This window comes from Cicer arietinum, chromosome 5 (genome assembly GCF_000331145.2).
Source record: "Cicer arietinum cultivar CDC Frontier isolate Library 1 chromosome 5, Cicar.CDCFrontier_v2.0, whole genome shotgun sequence".
In the NCBI taxonomy this organism is placed as follows: Eukaryota; Viridiplantae; Streptophyta; class Magnoliopsida; order Fabales; family Fabaceae; genus Cicer; species Cicer arietinum.
This window is the reverse complement of record NC_021164.2, coordinates 79,096,378-79,114,117: the sequence shown is the minus strand read 5'-3', so window position 1 is coordinate 79,114,117 and position 17,740 is coordinate 79,096,378. Positions and strand designations below refer to the sequence as shown.

At 32.4% G+C, this 17,740-nt stretch overlaps 2 protein-coding genes across 3 annotated transcripts; both read right to left on the bottom strand.

The window, feature by feature from the left end:
• Positions 1–3,464: 3,464 nt before the first annotated feature.
• LOC101515440 (uncharacterized) lies at positions 3,465–4,736 on the bottom strand. Its single transcript, XM_004500648.4, has 3 exons — positions 4,015–4,736; positions 3,821–3,940; positions 3,465–3,745 (listed from the first exon to the last, which is right to left on the bottom strand). The coding sequence occupies exons 1-3, from the start codon at positions 4,561–4,563 to the stop codon at positions 3,731–3,733; spliced, it is 684 nt and encodes a 227-aa protein (XP_004500705.1). The 5' UTR covers positions 4,564–4,736; the 3' UTR covers positions 3,465–3,730.
• Positions 4,737–5,995: 1,259 nt separating this feature from the next.
• Positions 5,996–15,950, bottom strand: LOC101488429 (alanine--tRNA ligase, chloroplastic/mitochondrial). 2 transcript variants are annotated; one of them, XM_004500649.4, is made up of 11 exons: positions 15,719–15,950; positions 15,187–15,637; positions 15,013–15,091; positions 14,780–14,914; positions 14,538–14,687; positions 14,170–14,280; positions 13,149–14,066; positions 12,709–12,981; positions 10,329–10,538; positions 9,618–9,775; positions 5,996–6,683 (listed from the first exon to the last, which is right to left on the bottom strand). In XM_004500649.4, exons 1-11 carry the CDS (start codon positions 15,831–15,833, stop codon positions 6,347–6,349), a joined length of 2,937 nt encoding a protein of 978 aa, XP_004500706.1. In that variant the 5' UTR covers positions 15,834–15,950; the 3' UTR covers positions 5,996–6,346. The 2 variants fall into 2 exon arrangements, with proteins under 2 accessions (XP_004500706.1, XP_073224554.1); XM_073368453.1 differs by lacking the exon at positions 14,538–14,687.
• Between the last annotated feature and the right edge of the window lie 1,790 nt (positions 15,951–17,740).

Sequence of the window (17,740 nt, the reverse complement as noted above, 5' to 3'; positions counted from 1 at the left end):
TTAAAATAGTAACCATTTTCATTACAAAAGAAATATATCCTTACAAATCAACGGGAAGATTTCTTATATTTGATTGTAAAGTATAGATAGATATTCTAGTTTTATTTTTCAGTACTCTTTATTTTAAATTTTTTTTATCAATTTACTCAAGAAAACTATATATTAAATTATTTTATTTCTTTTTTAATTATAAGTCGTTTTTTTAAATAGTGACTTATTAAATTTACAAAGACGACTTTTTTAAATTAACAATATATATATATATATATATATAATTCGTTAATAAAAAATGATATAAATTTTAAATTATATAAATTAATTTAAATTATTCGTAATATTTGAATAATATTTTTGAATTTGATTAATTAATTGATATAGTTTGTGTTTTTTGACACTTTTTAATTGTGAATTATGTCGATTAACTGGTCATACTAAAAAATATTATTTAAATATTAAATGCAACTTTAATTAATCTTCGCAATTTAACATTTGTGTTATTGTTTTTTATAAATAAATTATATATATAATATAATTTTTGTTAATTTAAAAAAAAATTAAAAAAATCTCTTAAGAAAATCGTTATTTATAAAGACGACTTATACGTATAATAAAAAAAATATTTTAGTATATAATTTTTAAAAATAAATAGTTTAATAAGTTTTTTTCAAAATTGAGTTATTGAAAGAAAATCCTAGATATTCTTTTTTTTTTTAAGGTAAAAATAATATTCTTAAGAATGAATACAAACATAGGAAAAATAATATTTCATAATTTAGATATTTTAATTAACAATAATTTATTATTAATTAAAAATAATAATTTTAATATTTAATAATTTAGATATTTATTATTAATATTTATTTAATCATTAATTTAGAAAGAAATTGAAGAAATTTTTATTCAACATATTGAAAATAGGTAGTTGTGTTTGAGTTACTGTAATATTGAAAATTTATTTATTATATATTCTTTTTTTTAAAAAAATGTTTAAAAGTAATTATTTTCAAAGTTTTTATTTGTTTGTTATGGCTTCTGAAAAAAAATTTAAATCTAAAAAATATTTAAAAAATATTTCATATAAAAAACTAATTTAGGAAGGTTCACATAAAAATAATTTTTATGACAATTTTTTTAAAAATGATAATTTTAATTATAATAATAGACCAACACAAAACTACATTTAAAAAAAAATTATAGTAATAATATCTAAATTATTAAATTTTAGAATTATTTTTCTATAATATGTAACAAATGAACTATAAATTGATTTCTCAATCGAAATTAAGAGAATAGTTTGTTATGTTAAAAAAAACTAACCTCTCTCTTTCTACTTTGATAGTTTATATTTGTTAAGTTTAATAATTTCTTATCTTATTTAAGAGGCTTAGTGACAATATTCATCTATCTTGTATCTTCTATTTTTTTAATGATGATTGATTAATTTTTCAGGGGACTAATCGATTTATTTTAGTCCATGTCATATATTTTTGCTTAGATCTTTATCATATATTATATTAATTGAACAAAAATCAAATATTATAAAGACTAAAACAAAGGTTAATGAAAAATGAAATAGATTGATTTTTGAAAGAAAATATTTCCATTAGTCTCTTTGTTGTTTGGAGGAAGATGAAGAGGAGGAAATGAAAAGTACGATTTTTAATTTAATGTGTTTACTTTATTTTTTAGAAGAGAATGATAGGAGAACAAAATCTCTCATAGACCGACTATTTGCTTACACCAAATTAAAGGAATTTGGAGTAACTAAAATCACTTCTAGATCATTTAAAAATATATTTCCACCCTTTAAAACAAACATACTTTTAATTAAAACTTATCTCCTCTTCTTTTAAATGAAACACATCTATTTTCATTTCTTCCTTCCCTCTCCTCTCCTCCCTCCCTTCCATTAACATCTTTTTCTCACTCCACTTCATTAAACCAAAATGGTAGCTGAACAATGTTGGTCGATATAAAAAAATGTGCTACCATTCAGACATAGAATGGAGAACTTAGTAAATGTTACCAGATAAGCTTATCAATATACTAAGTAGGCACAACCTCCTTTCAAGGCCCCCATTCAAATAGAACTTTATGCTGCAAATGGTAGCTAAACAATGTTGGCCGATATAAAAAATTGTGCTACCATCTGAACGGTAAAATGTTAATGCTACCTCACTTCAGACATAGAATGGAGAACTTGGTAAATGTTACCAGATAAGCTTATCAATATACTAAATTTAATGAACTATTGTGAAAAACTAAGTTTAAATAGGGCAATCAATTGTCAAGCTTTAAAATATAAAAAATGGTGAAGTGGCACTACGCAGGGTTGCAGGAATTTTAGTTGAAGTAACGGTGTTGCAGAGAAATGGCCACACAAAAAAATCTTCCACAGTTCAAGAACTTAATCCTTGATCATTAGTGCACGTACATGTTGTTCTACACTACGTTTGCCACCTCTAGGTTGGGCAATGGTCGAGTTTGGGCGCATCAGTTCTAATTTTATCAAACCATCTAAAACAAAGTATGCAATTTACAAGCCGAATTTCAACTAATTTTGCATTGGTTTAGGGGGGTTTTGGTTTGAGCGGATTATCCATAATTGTGTTTCTATACACAATTTATACTAAAAAAATACAAGTATTAGTTACTATTGCGCCAATATGAATGAATTTTTTTCATGTGTGTGGAGTGTCACAGATACCCTTACTGAGAGCTACCGATAACAGTCGAGCAAAAGACAAAATTCATATGAAAGATTGAATTTTGCATACCATAAGATCCCATTCCTCCTGACAAGAATTTCACCTAGACCTCAAGTCAAAAGATCAAATAGAAAGTTTTCTATATTTTCCATGTCATTCTTCCTGGTTTTCTATACCTTTAACTTTAGGAATCTAGTTAAGAAACTGAGTGCCATTCTAGGTGGTGGACAATACAGACTTCCAGTTTCTCAGGCTGTTGTGATCAAAACAGCAATGGGGTAACAAAACAGTCTAAACTTGAATATTCAAATGCACGAGATAAAATGGTGGAAGTTGAGGAAACTCACTATGCAGTGCATGCCACCTGCTGATTTCCGGACCCTGTTGTGACAGTCTTTCAGAACTGATAGAGCATTGCCACATTCACTGTGCTATTTCCAACTTTCATGGTATGATTTGTTAATTGGAATTGCTATGAACCTATCCTTATATCCGAGTCTTGTAAGGATCAAATACCCACACCTAATAGCTATCAGCCAATCCATGCATTTAAGTTTACAAAGATAAAATTAAATATATCCGCTAATGATAGATATAAATGGTTGGTAACAACTTGTGAAGCTCAACAAAAGAGATATAGGCAATTATTTTTTCCAAAATTGATATATCAACAACTCGATCATGCTCAAGGACATTAAATTGAAAGAAAGGTAGCTTAAAAAAAAAACAAGCGTAGAATGGTATACATGTTCACCCTCAGAAGAATATTGAATGTATTTAAAGATTTGGATGCAGTTGATATAATAAAGAGTAGGTACATACAGCGTCAGTGCTTATTGGTTGTAGTAGGAGAAGGAGAATGAAACAGAAATTGTATGACAACAATGATTGTAATAATGTACAGAAAGTGAAACTCATATATTGCTTACAGAGGGATAACAAATATGAAAGGTAAAGAAAAAGCTATTATGAGTTAATGGAAAATGGGCAACGGAAGCAGTGAGGTAGATGATTGAACGCATTCACTCAGCAGCAATCTGTAAATTTGGTAAAGAGATTTTGTAAGAGAAGAAATATAAATGATGAAAAAGGAAAATGAAGTATTGACTGACTTGATTAAGAGGATTGTCAGGAGATTTCTTCCAAAGCTTCCAAATCATATCTTTGTATTGAGTGTAGGTAAGACCCGGTTTATCTTGCTTCAACTTAGGGAGTTCAACTTCTTCAAATGCCTGAAAAATCAAATCAAATGAAAATAACGATTATGTTGAGAAAATGAAAGAGGAAGCAGAAGGAGGATGGATACCTTGAAGGAAGCCTTGAGTCGCCTCTCGGGATGCCTGTCGGGTGGTAAGTTGTTATCGATACTCATCTGAGCGATCGCTTCGTCAAGAGTACTAGCTTCTATTATCGAATCGTCACGATTCGTATTCGACACAAGCACCATTCTCTCGTACTCTTCCTCCGCAGCGGTCCGCTTTTTGGATTCTTCAGCCTTCTTCTGAGCCAGAGCCTGCTCTTCCTCGCGCCGCTTCCTCAGCTCCACCTCCGTCACCTTTGGTACAGGGATCGACACCCTGTTCGCCTTCTTGTCCGGCTTTTTCATCATCTTCTCCAGCTCCTTCTCTTCCTCCTCTGCCAAACGACGCGCCTCCGCTCGTCGTGCTGCCGCCTCCGCCTTCTTATCTGCCTCTTCCTCCCTTTTCTTTGCGGCGCGTGGTTTGGAACTCTCCGCCTCTCGCCAGTACTGGTCCTCCTTCTGTCGAGTCTCCCGCTCCTTTTTCTCCGTTTCCGCGGCGGTCTTGCGAGCCCTGGCCGCTTCCGCTTTGGAATTCACCCCCATCTTTTTCGGCATCTTCTTTACTCTTTCAACCTAAAATAGAACTAACTCACTAGCAGGGTTTTGTTGGTGAATTAATAATATTCTACTATGTCTCTGCGACTGCAATTACAACTGTTGAAGGGAAGGAACCGTGTATACGCACAAAATTCATTCATCCATTCATTCATCGAATTAGATCCTTCCTATCAGATACAAGCCTTCTAATGATCCATGGGCTTAGGCCCGCTTCATTACTGTTGTCCACTAATCTCATTTTAATCCATTCAACCCATATTTTAATTGTTAAGAAAAAAAATATTTATTATTCTACCGCAGCTATTTTGATGGGATATCACAAAAAAAAATTTAATTAAAAATAAAAAATTTTAAAATAAAAAACGGTTTTCAACTTAAAGAAATAATTTGCAAATGACGTTGATGATTGAACAAAAATATGAGACCATGATGTTTGTAAGAATAGTCTAAGACAATACAAAAGGTTTTAAAGACTGAGAAAGAAGATGATTATATGATTTTTTTAGATGATGTATAACAATTAAAATATATCAATTTAGTCTCACCAAAACACGTAACAATATTTAAAAAAAAATATAACATAATTACATAAAAAATGACACAATGATTTGAAAATTATAATTTTGATGAATCAATGATTTAATCCAACCTAAATAAATTAACTCATTGTATTATAGAATTATAATTTCCATGTCTTAGTTAATCTAGTTAAGATTAGATCATCAAAATTGGGATTTCTAAGTCATTCTATGTGTGACTAGTTTAGATTGAAGCAATTCAATATGAACTAATTAGACTTAGAAATTCAATTTTTTATAATTTAACGGTTCAATATAACTTAATTAGACTAACTATAATTTAATAGTTCAATTTTTAATAATCCAACAGTACAATCAAACCTAATCATGAACCTGAGTTCAAGGATGCAAACTTTAAATTATAGTTAATAATAATTATAATATGCATAGATTAAAATAAATGTTTAAATTATATAATTTTAATATATATACTACTATATTTTATTATTTATGTTCAATTAAAAAAGAAATTATAATATATATTAAATCTACGAACCTACACAATAAACAATTTACCCTGTGGTAAAATATTTGTAATTAAAACTACTGATATAAACGGTGGAAGTTGCTCTAGGAGTTTTCCACACTTTGAGGCTTCACATACATCATCATGAGTAGCCATTGATTCCTACAATTTTTCATCATTTTGGATTGGTAGGTATAGGATGGAATAGAGTGGAACCACGTAGAATGATATTTCATCAATTTAAAAAAAAAAAAAATGCCTATTCTATTTCATTCACAGTAATGATCATAAAAATATCAGATCTGCATAATCTTTAGACAAATATAATGACGAGGAAGGATGAGATGATAAGAAACTAGGAAGGCAGGAAAAATAATGAGAGTGCTAAGGGAAAAGATATTTGAGCTATTTTATACACGGTAAAGAAAAGTCCAGCTTCATGTATAATTATAGTTACAAAGACTTACATCCATCTGAGATGTGCAAGTCAAAATTTACATGTTGGGATCGTATGCGCCAGCGCAGGCTTGCTTGTGTCAGGATACTACGTACGGTCACATTTTTACAAGCGCTATACCCTATTTGGAATTTTCAATTATAAGCTTCCTGGAACTGAAAGAAAAATCTGTACTTAAGCTTCTGACCCTCTGGTGATGTACTGTAGTCTCCAAAACAAAGAATCAATATTATCTATTGCGTTAATTAACATTAAAATATTTGTCAAGTATCTGTGGACTCAGTTCCCTTTTTCACAAAGATTAGCTATAAGCTCTGACTTAGCCTTCTCGAGGGCACCAGCCAAATTTTCAGGCTTTCTCCCACCAGCTTGAGCGAAATTAGGCCTTCCACCACCTCCGCCACCACATAATTTTGCTATCTGTCCAATAAATTTACCTGCCTGAATCCCTTGATCCACCACCCCTGGAGTAAAAGCAGCCACTAGACTAACCTTCCCTTCACCTGGACATGACCCCAGGACAATAGCTGCTGGATCTGCTAGTGTTTCCATTAAATATTCTGCAGCACTTTTAAGTGACTCCGCATCAACATCATCCAAGCACTCAACTAGTACCCTGGAAAATTTTCAACAATCAATAAATAAAAATGATACATCAACTTTATCATCATCTAATCATTACTTTTTCAACCATAATTTTTCTTTTCTATTTCAAGTCCTACCATACAATAGGCTCACAAAGAAGGAAAGCCTATGTCCAACAATTAGAGTTAGAGTTGAGAGATTAAGGTCAAAGGTAAATTTTTGGAAATCGTCTTCCAGTAGATGCCAGGAAAGGTTACCAACAACAGACACGTGCATGTGCAAGCCTTACTGGATGGAGCTTTATAACACCAGGATTAAGTTGGCCTTTTTAAATACTCCCAATGGATCTGATTCTATCCTGAACCCCACAGTGGCTGGAGTTTTAGCGCCAAGTTACCCTTTTATGGAAGTATATACATATGAAAGACATCATCCCATGTGTTAGTAATGTCTGCAGCATGGCAGCATTCACAGAAAATATATTCAAGGGAATATCAATGATGTGACGCATCACCTCTGCTTCTTAGTTGTCAGCAGAGACAAACCCAAAAGCGTGCGTGGAACCTACCCTCCCATGTCATTCTACTTATATGTCATGGGATATCTTTCCGGTCTGTATTAATAAGGTTACATGGACAATCATCAGAGTTGTATGCACTTAGATACAGGGACAGATCCAAAGCTCTATCACAAGGGGGTGCCAAAAAAATATTAATAACAGATATTACATGAATATTACTATGTAATAGCTACAACAACCAAGCTTTATCCTAGTAAGTAGGGTCGTTTACTTAGATCAAACAATGCTATAACGTTCTATCATATACCATATCTCTATTCAGCTCATTAATCCTAGGTCTTTCTTAATAGTTTTTCCAGGTCTCCCTACCTCTAGTGATTTGACTACCCTCCATTTAATCTACTCTCGTTACTACGTAATATACATGTCTCCTCATCACATGTCCAAACCACCTAAGCTAAGTTTCCACCATCTTTTCTATGATAGATTCTACCCAACTCTCTCTCTAATGTTGTCATTCATAATTTTATCTCGTCTAGTATTTCCACACATTCAACACAACATTATCATCTTTGCTACACTTATTTTATCCTCGTGCTGCTTTTTTACCACCCAACACTATGTTCATACAACATTGTCGGTCTTACAGTTATGCAGTAAAAAAATTTCTTTAGTATGAGCGGTACTTCTTTATCACATAAAACACCTAAGACACTTTTCTATTTCAACCCTCAACTTGAATTATATGGTCTCCTTCTATTTATCCCGTCAATTTGTACTATGGACCCCAGATATTTAAACTCTGTGACTTATGGAATGATATGATCTCCAACTTTCAACTTCAAGTTAGAAATGCTTTACTTTCTGCTAAACTTACATTCTTAATTCTCTGCCTTGCATCTACTCAGACGGAAGTCATACACTTCTAAGCCTTGTCTCCAATTCTCTATCCTCTCAAATACTCCAATTCTCTAACCTCTCATTTAATCACTCCCTTGACTCTCCAAGTAGAACTATATCATATCCAAAAAAGCATACATCCCATTGCTGGCTCTTGGATGTATTTTAGAAGTATTTGTACGTTCAAAACAAATGTAAAAGAATAAGGGCTTAAAGTTGATCCTTGGTGCAGTCTATTGTTAGGTGGAAATCTTTTGTAGCACCACCTTGTGTCCTCACACTAGTTGAGGCCCCATCATACATATTGTTGATAGCTCAAATATAGACAACTCTAACAGTTTTCTATCCTAGGATTTTCCACAAAATCTCTTTAGGCACTCCTATCATATGCCTTATCAAAATCAATGAAAACAAGTGCAAGTCTTTTTGATCCATATGGCATCACTCCATCACCTGTCTTAGTAAGTAGATTGTTTCCACGGTTGATCTTCTGGACATAAAACCAAACTAATTATCAGTAACTCTAGTCTCTTATTTTAGACTTCGGTCAATCACTCTTCCCATAATTTCATGGTATGACTCATGTTTAATCCTTCTATAATTGGCGCAATTTTGTATAGACCCCTTGTTGTTATAAATCAGAATTAAAATACTTCTCCACTCATCCGACATTTTCTTCGACCTCATAACCTCGTTAAAATACTTTGTGAGCCAAGCAATGCCTCTTTAATAGTTAATTAATATAAAATAATATGTAGTTGGTCGTCCGTTGAAAATTGAAACAGATGATTTTGGAGCTTTACTGAGTTAGTAAAGGTGGAAAAATTGTGCTCCTCTATAGAGTTGATAAAGATCTTGTAATTAGTGGAGTTTACTAAAGCAAAAGTGCATAAGCAGCGGTAGTTAGGCTTTTATGCTGAAGCAGAAATTTCACTGTTAGAATATGAATATCGCCTTTCACATTGGTGGTATCCAAGCGGAGGCGGGGAGGGGTCGTCCCTCTCCAGAAAACTTTTGATTTGGCAGTTCTTCGGATACTTTGAAGTGGTTAATTCAATTAGAATTAAATTAATTTTTGGGTTTTATAGTTTTAACTATTATCAATGCCAATCTCACGAATAATCCGAATTAACAGAAAATTAAATTAAAAAAGTGGATACTGATAAAAGATTTATATGCTTGATTACAAACAACGATATACATTAACTCAATGCATCCATGTTTTTGGCATCTATTTAATTTACTTAGAACTAGTATTTTGTATGGGAGTTAAATTAATTACCTTCTATATTTCTCCTAATTACATGAATGCTTTTTTCATATAGAAATAAAATATTACGGAGGAAATTAGAACCCCCACTATGCCTTCCTCTATAACGTTTCTCTCCTCTATAGTGTAGCTAGGTTCCTTTGATGTTTTCTAGTAAGATTATCATCCTTCATTATAAATGACAATCTTAATTTTTTTTTGTTGCTAACAAGGGAGAAGACCCTCTGCCCCACCCATATTAAAGCAACAAATACTACAAGATGGAGAAGTATTACCTGTACTGTTTTGAATTCCCAACCAAAAACATTTTGCTTGCAATAACTGAAGCTTTGTAGACTGCTGCTTTCGCACGCACAGCCAAGTTTTCATTTCTTGCTACCCGTAACTCCTCTAAAAGGTTTTCCACCCTTGCAGTTACTTCTTCAGGTTTAACCTTCAAAAGTTGATTACAAGTGATTCAAAGAAAGAAATGGGGCCAAATACAGAACAAGACAGTCCACAATGGCCATTGATCTACTCAGAAAGAAAAACAATGGCTATTGAATTTTTATTTCATTAAATATTCATACTAATATAAATGATTATTATAGACAAAAATGAAATCCTCTATGTATGTGAGCAAAATATGCAACAAGGAAGCCGAGATTTGTGCATGAAAAAAGTCAGTTACATTGTGGAAAATTGCCTATAAATAAAAAGGTCAGTTACAGTGAATCCGATATTGTACAAAGTATGATGGTTTGTCTCTCAACCCAAATTCTGCCGTGTACTCAACCCCAATAAAGGGCAACGAAAACCTATATGCAGAAATTTAAACAATAAAGAATTGGCAAATTAATTGCATGACTCATGGATATTCACTGTAAAACAAAAATGTAAAATTATGGTAAAGTAGATGAAAATGAATATTAATTAGTTCTCTTGAGGACAAACTGTAATCTTTAAAACTTAGGCAAAATTGTGAAAAACTAAGATCGCAAACATACTTTGAGAGTGGAACATAGCTGTTTCAGATAAGAATCTCGGGCATTGACATACTCAATGAAAGCTTCCCCAGCTACAGCTTCAATTCGCCTGACTCCAGATGCAATACCCTGCTCTGAAATTATTTTAAAACCACGAATTTCAGAAGTATTACTGACGTGAGTCCCACCACAAAGTTCCATTGATACTCCAGGAACCTCTACAACACGTACCTGAAGTGAACCAAATTTGAAAACAAGAAACAGCATAAACATCATATGAGCTAGATAAATACAAATTTAAAATATTATATATAATATTTTCCTTCATTATTGAGAAGTAGAAATATACAATAAGATATGGAACATATAGACTTTGGTTGGCAAGTTTGATCCACTAGCTTATAGTGGATTTGACTAGTTTATAGTGGATTTAATAAACTAGAGTTGTTTGGTAAGGATATTTAACTCACTAGTTTATAGCGTTATTCTACGTACTACTTTATGTAGTGTTTGAGCTCAGAATTTGTATATCATATTATTTTCTTTTTCAGTTTTACTCACAATTTTAATTAAATTCTCACTTTAAAACTAAGAACCCTAATCCCTAAAGAATATATATTTGCCCATAATATTTCAAAATTTATAAGCATAATTATGCGATTCTTTAAGTTATTTAATTGTACCAGATTAGTCCTTTAAGTTATTTTTGCCCCAAATATGTCCTTTAAATCATAAAACGTATACATTCTTACGCTTTTAACAGATTTTGCTACAAAAATGCACAATGTCCGCGACACGTATCTAACACAGACGTCCAAATAAGCTTATGTTACAAAAATGCACAATGTCAAAATATTTTAAAATAATTTTTATTAAAATCAAACTCAAAATTAAAATCAATTAGGGTTCTTCAACAATTTCTTCTCCTTTCCATTTTTTTTTAGTTTCTGGGTATGTTGCTTCTCATCTTTTTATTTCTCAGTCCTTTTTCTTACAGTCCCTTCCAATTGAATTGGGTTTTTTCCACACTACAAATCTTTCAAAATTTACACATGATATGAACCTACACCCATCTGATTTTCTTTCAAGTTTTTAAAACGGAGCACTTTCTTTAATTTCTATGTTTTTGTCATTGATTTTCTCTGTTTTTATTATAGTTTTGGTATCCACAGTTGTTGAGTTACCTTCTCTCATATGTCTACGGATTCTATCTTCTTCACCTTTCTATTTTCTTCTATTTCCCCCTTCACAAAACCTTAGATTTCGGAATTTAGTTCATTGCACCCATGGAAGAAAGATCAAAACTTTAATTTCAATCCAATATTTTTCCACTTACTATTTCCCTAAATCAACATTAACCTAATTTCAATTGATATTTTAAGTTCAGAGGAAGAGTGTTGAAGTTTGTAGATGTAATCTTAGAACATATTTGTGGACTTGGACTAAGAATGGAGGAGATGGCAGGGGTTGGGTTTGAACATACAGTTGCTCTGGAAAAAGGGGGTTAGAAAGATAATGATGAAGATGGTGAAGGGAAGATGATGAAGATCCTCAGGGTTCTTCAGTTTATTTTTATAATAAAATATTAATTAAAAAAAAATAATTTTTCACAAAAAGCCTATTTAAATTTGCTACGTCAGCATCGTTTAATCCACGCCAAATCTGTAATGATCAGGTGTGCGTTTTTGTTACAGAATCTATTAAAAAAGGCAATAGTGCGTACATTTTATGACTTAAAGAATCTATTTGAGACAAAAATACCTAAAGGACTAAACAGATACAATTAAATAACTTAAAGGACCGCCAATTGTATTCTGCCAAATTTATATAAAACAGTATATGAACAAGTCATGTTGTTTACATTATCTCATTTTGTTTAAATATATTTATAACTGAGAATTACATTAAATCATTAATATTCAATTGTTTATGGCAAATACCTTAAAATAAATTTAAGTATTAAAAGTGATCATTATTTAAAAATCAATACTAAATATAAACACAGAATTTTAATATACAAAAGATAGAGATGTCATATTCTGTTAACCGGTAACTCTACCAATGGTAATACTAATAAGGGAATTTTGGTCTGAACAACACGATGAGTCCTTGAACATTAGTTGCAAACCACCCCTGAAGGTCAAAGTTCTGACCTCTTTTGAAGTACACACTTCATGTTACATGTTATTTTTTTTAAAATAGCAAATGTTAGTTGTTAGATGTAATTTTGTTAATGAGGGGTTTGAGTCAGACCTCCTTATCACTCCCCTCCTCTAAACCACCAAACTACCTTATCACTCCACAAGGAATCGAAATAACCTACACACGTAAAACTACCATAACAGAAGTAAGCTAAATGAATTTCAAAGTTAAAATCAAAAGTATTTGTAGTAAATCCAACCTCTTCACCATATTTTTCTCCAAACATTGCAATAGCCCCTGCTTTTTTTGCGTCAGAAAGAGGCATCACTTTGGTCTGAAGAAGAATTGCATCCTCAATCCATCCGTTGATCAGCATTTCAATTTTTGCAAGCTCATTATCAAGAAGTGGGCGGTGGAAGTTGAAATCAAATCTGAGACGATCAAATGCAACCAAAGAACCAGCTTGAGAGGTCTCCTGACCGATGACTTCTTTAAGTGCAGCTTGTAGTAAATGAGTAGCAGTATGATGAACCTGCAAAGCACCAACTATATTGACAGTAATCTTGAACAACTTGTAAGCTTGGAATTTGAAAATATACATGACTATGATGGTGTAAGAATTTGCCTTTATCAAATTTTATTATGACTAAAGATTCACCAAACAAGTAAATAAAAATGAGTGGGTCCACATTTTTGCACCTTAGCTCGTTGCCTCAACTTTACATTCACTGTTGCTTCCACTTGTATACCAACATCTACAACACCCTTTTGGACAGTACCCTTGTGAACAAATATATTACCAAAAGACTTCTGAACATCTATTATCTCCACAACAGCCCGAGGTTGATTCTTGCCTTCTGAAATATATAGAAAACCATGATCTCCAATTTGTCCTCCTGATTCAGCATAAAATGGAGTCTTGTTCAGCAAAACTTCCACATTACTACCTTCACTAACCTGTACAGCTGGATCACCATTTACCACTAGGCTTGCTACAATTGCATTACAATAAAGACTGTCATATCCAACAAACTCAGTGTCAGGAACATTGTCTACAATATTTGCCCCACTTCCAATGGCAAGCTTGACGGTATTGTGTGCAGCTTGTGATTGTCGCCTTTGCTTCTCCATCTCAATATCAAAACCATTCATGTCAATACTAACACCACGTTCTTCCCCCACTTCTTTTGTTATTTCCATTGGGAAACCGTAGGTATCATACAAAATAAACACATCTTCACCAGCCAAGCAAGGCACAGTTCCATTTCTTTCAGCTCTTGATATAGCATCAGCAAGCTTCTCCTCGAGCAACTTTTCTCCTCTTTCCAGTGTCTGCACAAACCGAAGCTCTTCTCTCTTCAACTCCTCAAGGATTCGGGGAGCTCTATTCTTCACATCAGCATCAATGTGTGTACTTAATTCTACTACTTTCTCAGCAATAATGGGTAAAAATGCTCCATCAAGGTCTCCCCTACCATCACCTTTTATACCAAGCAATCTGCCTGTACGAACGACCCTTCTAATAAGCCGTCGAACTACATAACCCCTCCCAACATTTGATGGGACAACACCATCAGAGACGAGAAACACAATTGCACGCATGTGATCTCCTACAATCTAAGAAAAGACAAATAACATACTTAAAAGTAATAAGACAGATGGATTAAAATAAACTAATCAAAATTATACTGCATCTTGTATAAGATAAAATTGTACTTACTTTTAGATACCTCTTTGTCAAATCATCAGAAATGCCATATGAAACATTTGCTAATTCAGATGCCTTCTCTATGATGGGGAGAATCAAGTCCGTTTCATAGTTGTTGGGAACCTGCAGTTAACACTGAATAAATATAAAAAGGACTTGACGAGCAAATGAAAACAATAGTACTGTGAGTGATGTTTCATTCACACCCTTTTTCATTACCCCATTATTCTCACTATGCAAGCGGGGGTGTAGGGTAGGGTGCAGGAAAAATGGATGCAGAAATATCATAGTTCTAGCTCTAGCTCTAGTTGTAGTCCCCCAGAAGTACTTTTAAAAGTACAAATGGCCACTTTTTACGACAATTCAAATGAATGCAATACCTTTTGAAGAATGCGAGCCATGCGCTCCAAACCAAGCCCAGTATCTATGTTCTTTTGCTTTAGAGGTTCAAGAGAACCATCATCTTTTTTGTTGTATTGCATGAATACTAAATTGTAGAACTCTATAAACCGTGTATCATCACCAAGATCCTGGTTTCACCCCCCAAGCCAGCCCAGAAAATGTAAAACTTGGTCATTGAAGTGAAATGGAATAACTCAATTTCAAATTATAGCATACTTACGGCATCAGTGTATCCCCTCTCAGGATGAAAGTCATAATATATTTCGGAGCAAGGACCACAGGGACCGGTGGCTCCACTAGTCCAAAAGTTGTCATCTTCACCCAAGCTCTTAATTCGCTCAGCAGGGACACCAATCTGCACAGAAATGAAGAGCATGTAGAGTTGAAGACAGGCAATTTAGTTAGAAGTTAATTAAAAAGGAAATAAGAGGATGTGCAATTTAATTAGCTAACCTGTTGAGACCATAACTGAAAAGCCTCATGATCATCTTTATAAACACTAATCCATAATCTCTCTGGCGGCAAAGCAAACCTAAAAGTAAATGGAAGAGATGAAAATAAAATAGAAAGAGAATGAAGGAAAGATGAATGGAGGAGGAGGAGGAGGAGGAGGAGAAGTAAACTGACTCAATGGTAGATAATTCCCAGGCCCATTGAATAGCTTGTTTTTTGAAGTAATCACCAAAGCTGAAGTTTCCAAGCATTTCAAAGAAGGTATGATGTCGTGAGGTTTGGCCAACGTTGTTGATATCATTAGTACGTATGCACCTTTGAGAAGTAGTAGCACGAGGCAATTCTCTGGGAACATTACCAAGGAAGATAGGCTTGAATTGAAGCATACCAGCGATAGTGAGGAGAACAGTGGGGTCATCTGGGACGAGAGAAGCACTGGGAAGGACCTTGTGACCGCGGGAAGCATAAAAACTAAGAAATCTTTGCCGTATGGAATCTCCACTCACATTCCCTGTTGTGATCACTTGTTCGGCTGGGTGTTGAGGTTGCGATTGCGGTTGCGACTGCGATGATGTACAAAAGGCAAAACGACGACGTCGGCCAAGTTGTTTGAGAGAGAGAAATCCTGTAAATTACGTGTGTGCGTTATTACTTAATAATAATAATAATAAATGTTGAGTAGTAGGAAGTGCAAGTAACAAATTACCAGTGGGAGTGAGAGTGGAAGTGGAAGTGGAAATGGAAATGGAAGTACAAGTAGAAGCATCGGCGGCAACTTTTGGAAGCAAGAGATTTGGGAATGGAACCGCCAACCCTTCCATACCTCAAAATCAAACTGTTGTTCAACAAAGAAACAAAATTAATGGATAATAATAAGAATAAGCATATCTTCTCTTCACTTTCCCCAACTCACCTTCACCACATATCCATCACTTCCCACCTTGCCTATACTATTCACCCCTTAATTAATTATATATATATTTATAAATATTTTTCTTACTTTATACATTAAATATATTCACGTGTTTATAAAAATCAAGAATAATTCTGTAGTTATACTACGTTATTGTAACTTCCATCAACTACACATAATAGGTATATTTGAGTCATTACCGAATATTAAAAGTTTACTTATTATATATTCTATTTTTAAAAAATTATTTAAAAAAATAAGTTTTAGAGTATTTATTTATTTGTTATAGCTTTTGAAAAAATTTGAATCTGAAAATATTTAAAAAACTTTCAAATAAAAAACTAATTTAAGAAGTTTCACATAAAAATAGTTTTTATAACAATTTTTTTTTAAATAATAGACCATCACAAAACTATTTTTTAAAAATAATTTATAATAAATAATTTCTAAATTATTAAATTTTTTTTATAATATATAATAAATAAACTATAAATTTGATTTCTCAATCGAAACTAAGGAAGTAGAATGGGACTCAGTCTTGCGTGGGTTAGTTTAAGAATATTTTTTGCTTTTTGTTTAAATAAATTTTTTTATTACCTAAAATTTATATATTGTTTGTGTATCTAATTTATAATTATTGAGTCCAAAATCCGTCAATTTCATTCATATTACAACAAACAACCAAACATATATATATATATCAATACATGTTCATATATATATTTTTTTAATTATATTGAGACTTGTTTGAAAAGAGACTAAATATAAAATAGATGATATATATATATATATATATACACCAATGAAAATGTCATAATCTAAATTTTTAATTCCATTTTAATATTTTACGTGGTTTTTCTATAGAGAGAAAAAAAAGATTGTTTCTAAGTATAATTGGAGGTAGCACAATTGTGATTATGTGACGTGTAGAATATTGATGTGTCATGATCAAAACTCAAGAGATTGATTTAATATATTATAATAGATAATTTGTTATGTTTAAAAAAAACTAACCTTTTTCTACTTTGATAATTTATATTAGTTAGATTTAATAATTTCTTATCTTATTTAAGAGGCATAGTGACAATATTCATCCATTTTTCATTTTAATCATGATTGATTAATTTTTTAGAGGACTCATCGATTAATTTTAGTCCATGTCATATATTTTTGCTTAGATCCTTATCATATATTGATTGGTAAATGTAACCATATAAGCTATTCAATCATATTAATTAGACGCAGCCTCCTTTTAAGGCCCCAATTCAAATCCGATTCTGAGTAACCTAAGTTTAATAAACTATTGTAAAAAAAAACTAAGTTTAAAGAGGGCAATAAATTGTCAAGCTCTAAAATATAAAAAATGGGTGAAGTGGCATTACGCAGGGTTGCAGGAATTTTAGTTGAAGTAATGGTATTCCAAAGAAATGGCCACACAATGCAAGGACCTTTTTTTTTTTTTGAAAAATCTTACACAGTTAAAGAACTTAATCCTTGATCATTAGTGCATGTACATGTTGTTCTGCACTACGTTTGCCACCTCTAGGTTGAACATTGGTCGAGTTTCAAATTTTGTCAAACCATACAAAACCAAGTATGCAATTTACAAGCTAAATTTCGAATGATTTTGCATTGGTTTAGACGCGTTTTGGTTTGAGCATATTAACTTTCATAATTGCGTTAGGATATATAATTTATACTAAAAAAAAATACAAGTACTTAAGTTCCTACTGCACCAACAAGATTAATTTTTTTCTTCATATATGTGTGTAATCTATTTTTCTTCTAAATATACCCTATAATTCATATATTACC

What these genes read in the sequence shown, in the direction of transcription:
- LOC101488429 (XM_004500649.4), bottom strand. Translation starts at nt 15,833, where the DNA reads ATGGAAGGGTTGGCGGTTCCATTCCCAAATCTCTTGCTTCCAAAAGTT. An exon ending in TTCAGTTATGGTCTCAACAG is followed by an intron (nt 14,915 to 15,012) that starts GTTAGCTAATTA and finishes ATTTCTGTGCAG; the next exon opens with ATTGGTGTCCCTGCTGAGCG. An exon ending in TGGCTCGCATTCTTCAAAAG is followed by an intron (nt 14,281 to 14,537) that starts GTATTGCATTCA and finishes TGTTAACTGCAG; the next exon opens with GTTCCCAACAACTATGAAAC.
- LOC101515440 (XM_004500648.4), bottom strand. Translation starts at nt 4,563, where the DNA reads ATGCCGAAAAAGATGGGGGTGAATTCCAAAGCGGAAGCGGCCAGGGCT. An exon ending in GACTCAAGGCTTCCTTCAAG is followed by an intron (nt 3,941 to 4,014) that starts GTATCCATCCTC and finishes TTGATTTTTCAG; the next exon opens with GCATTTGAAGAAGTTGAACT.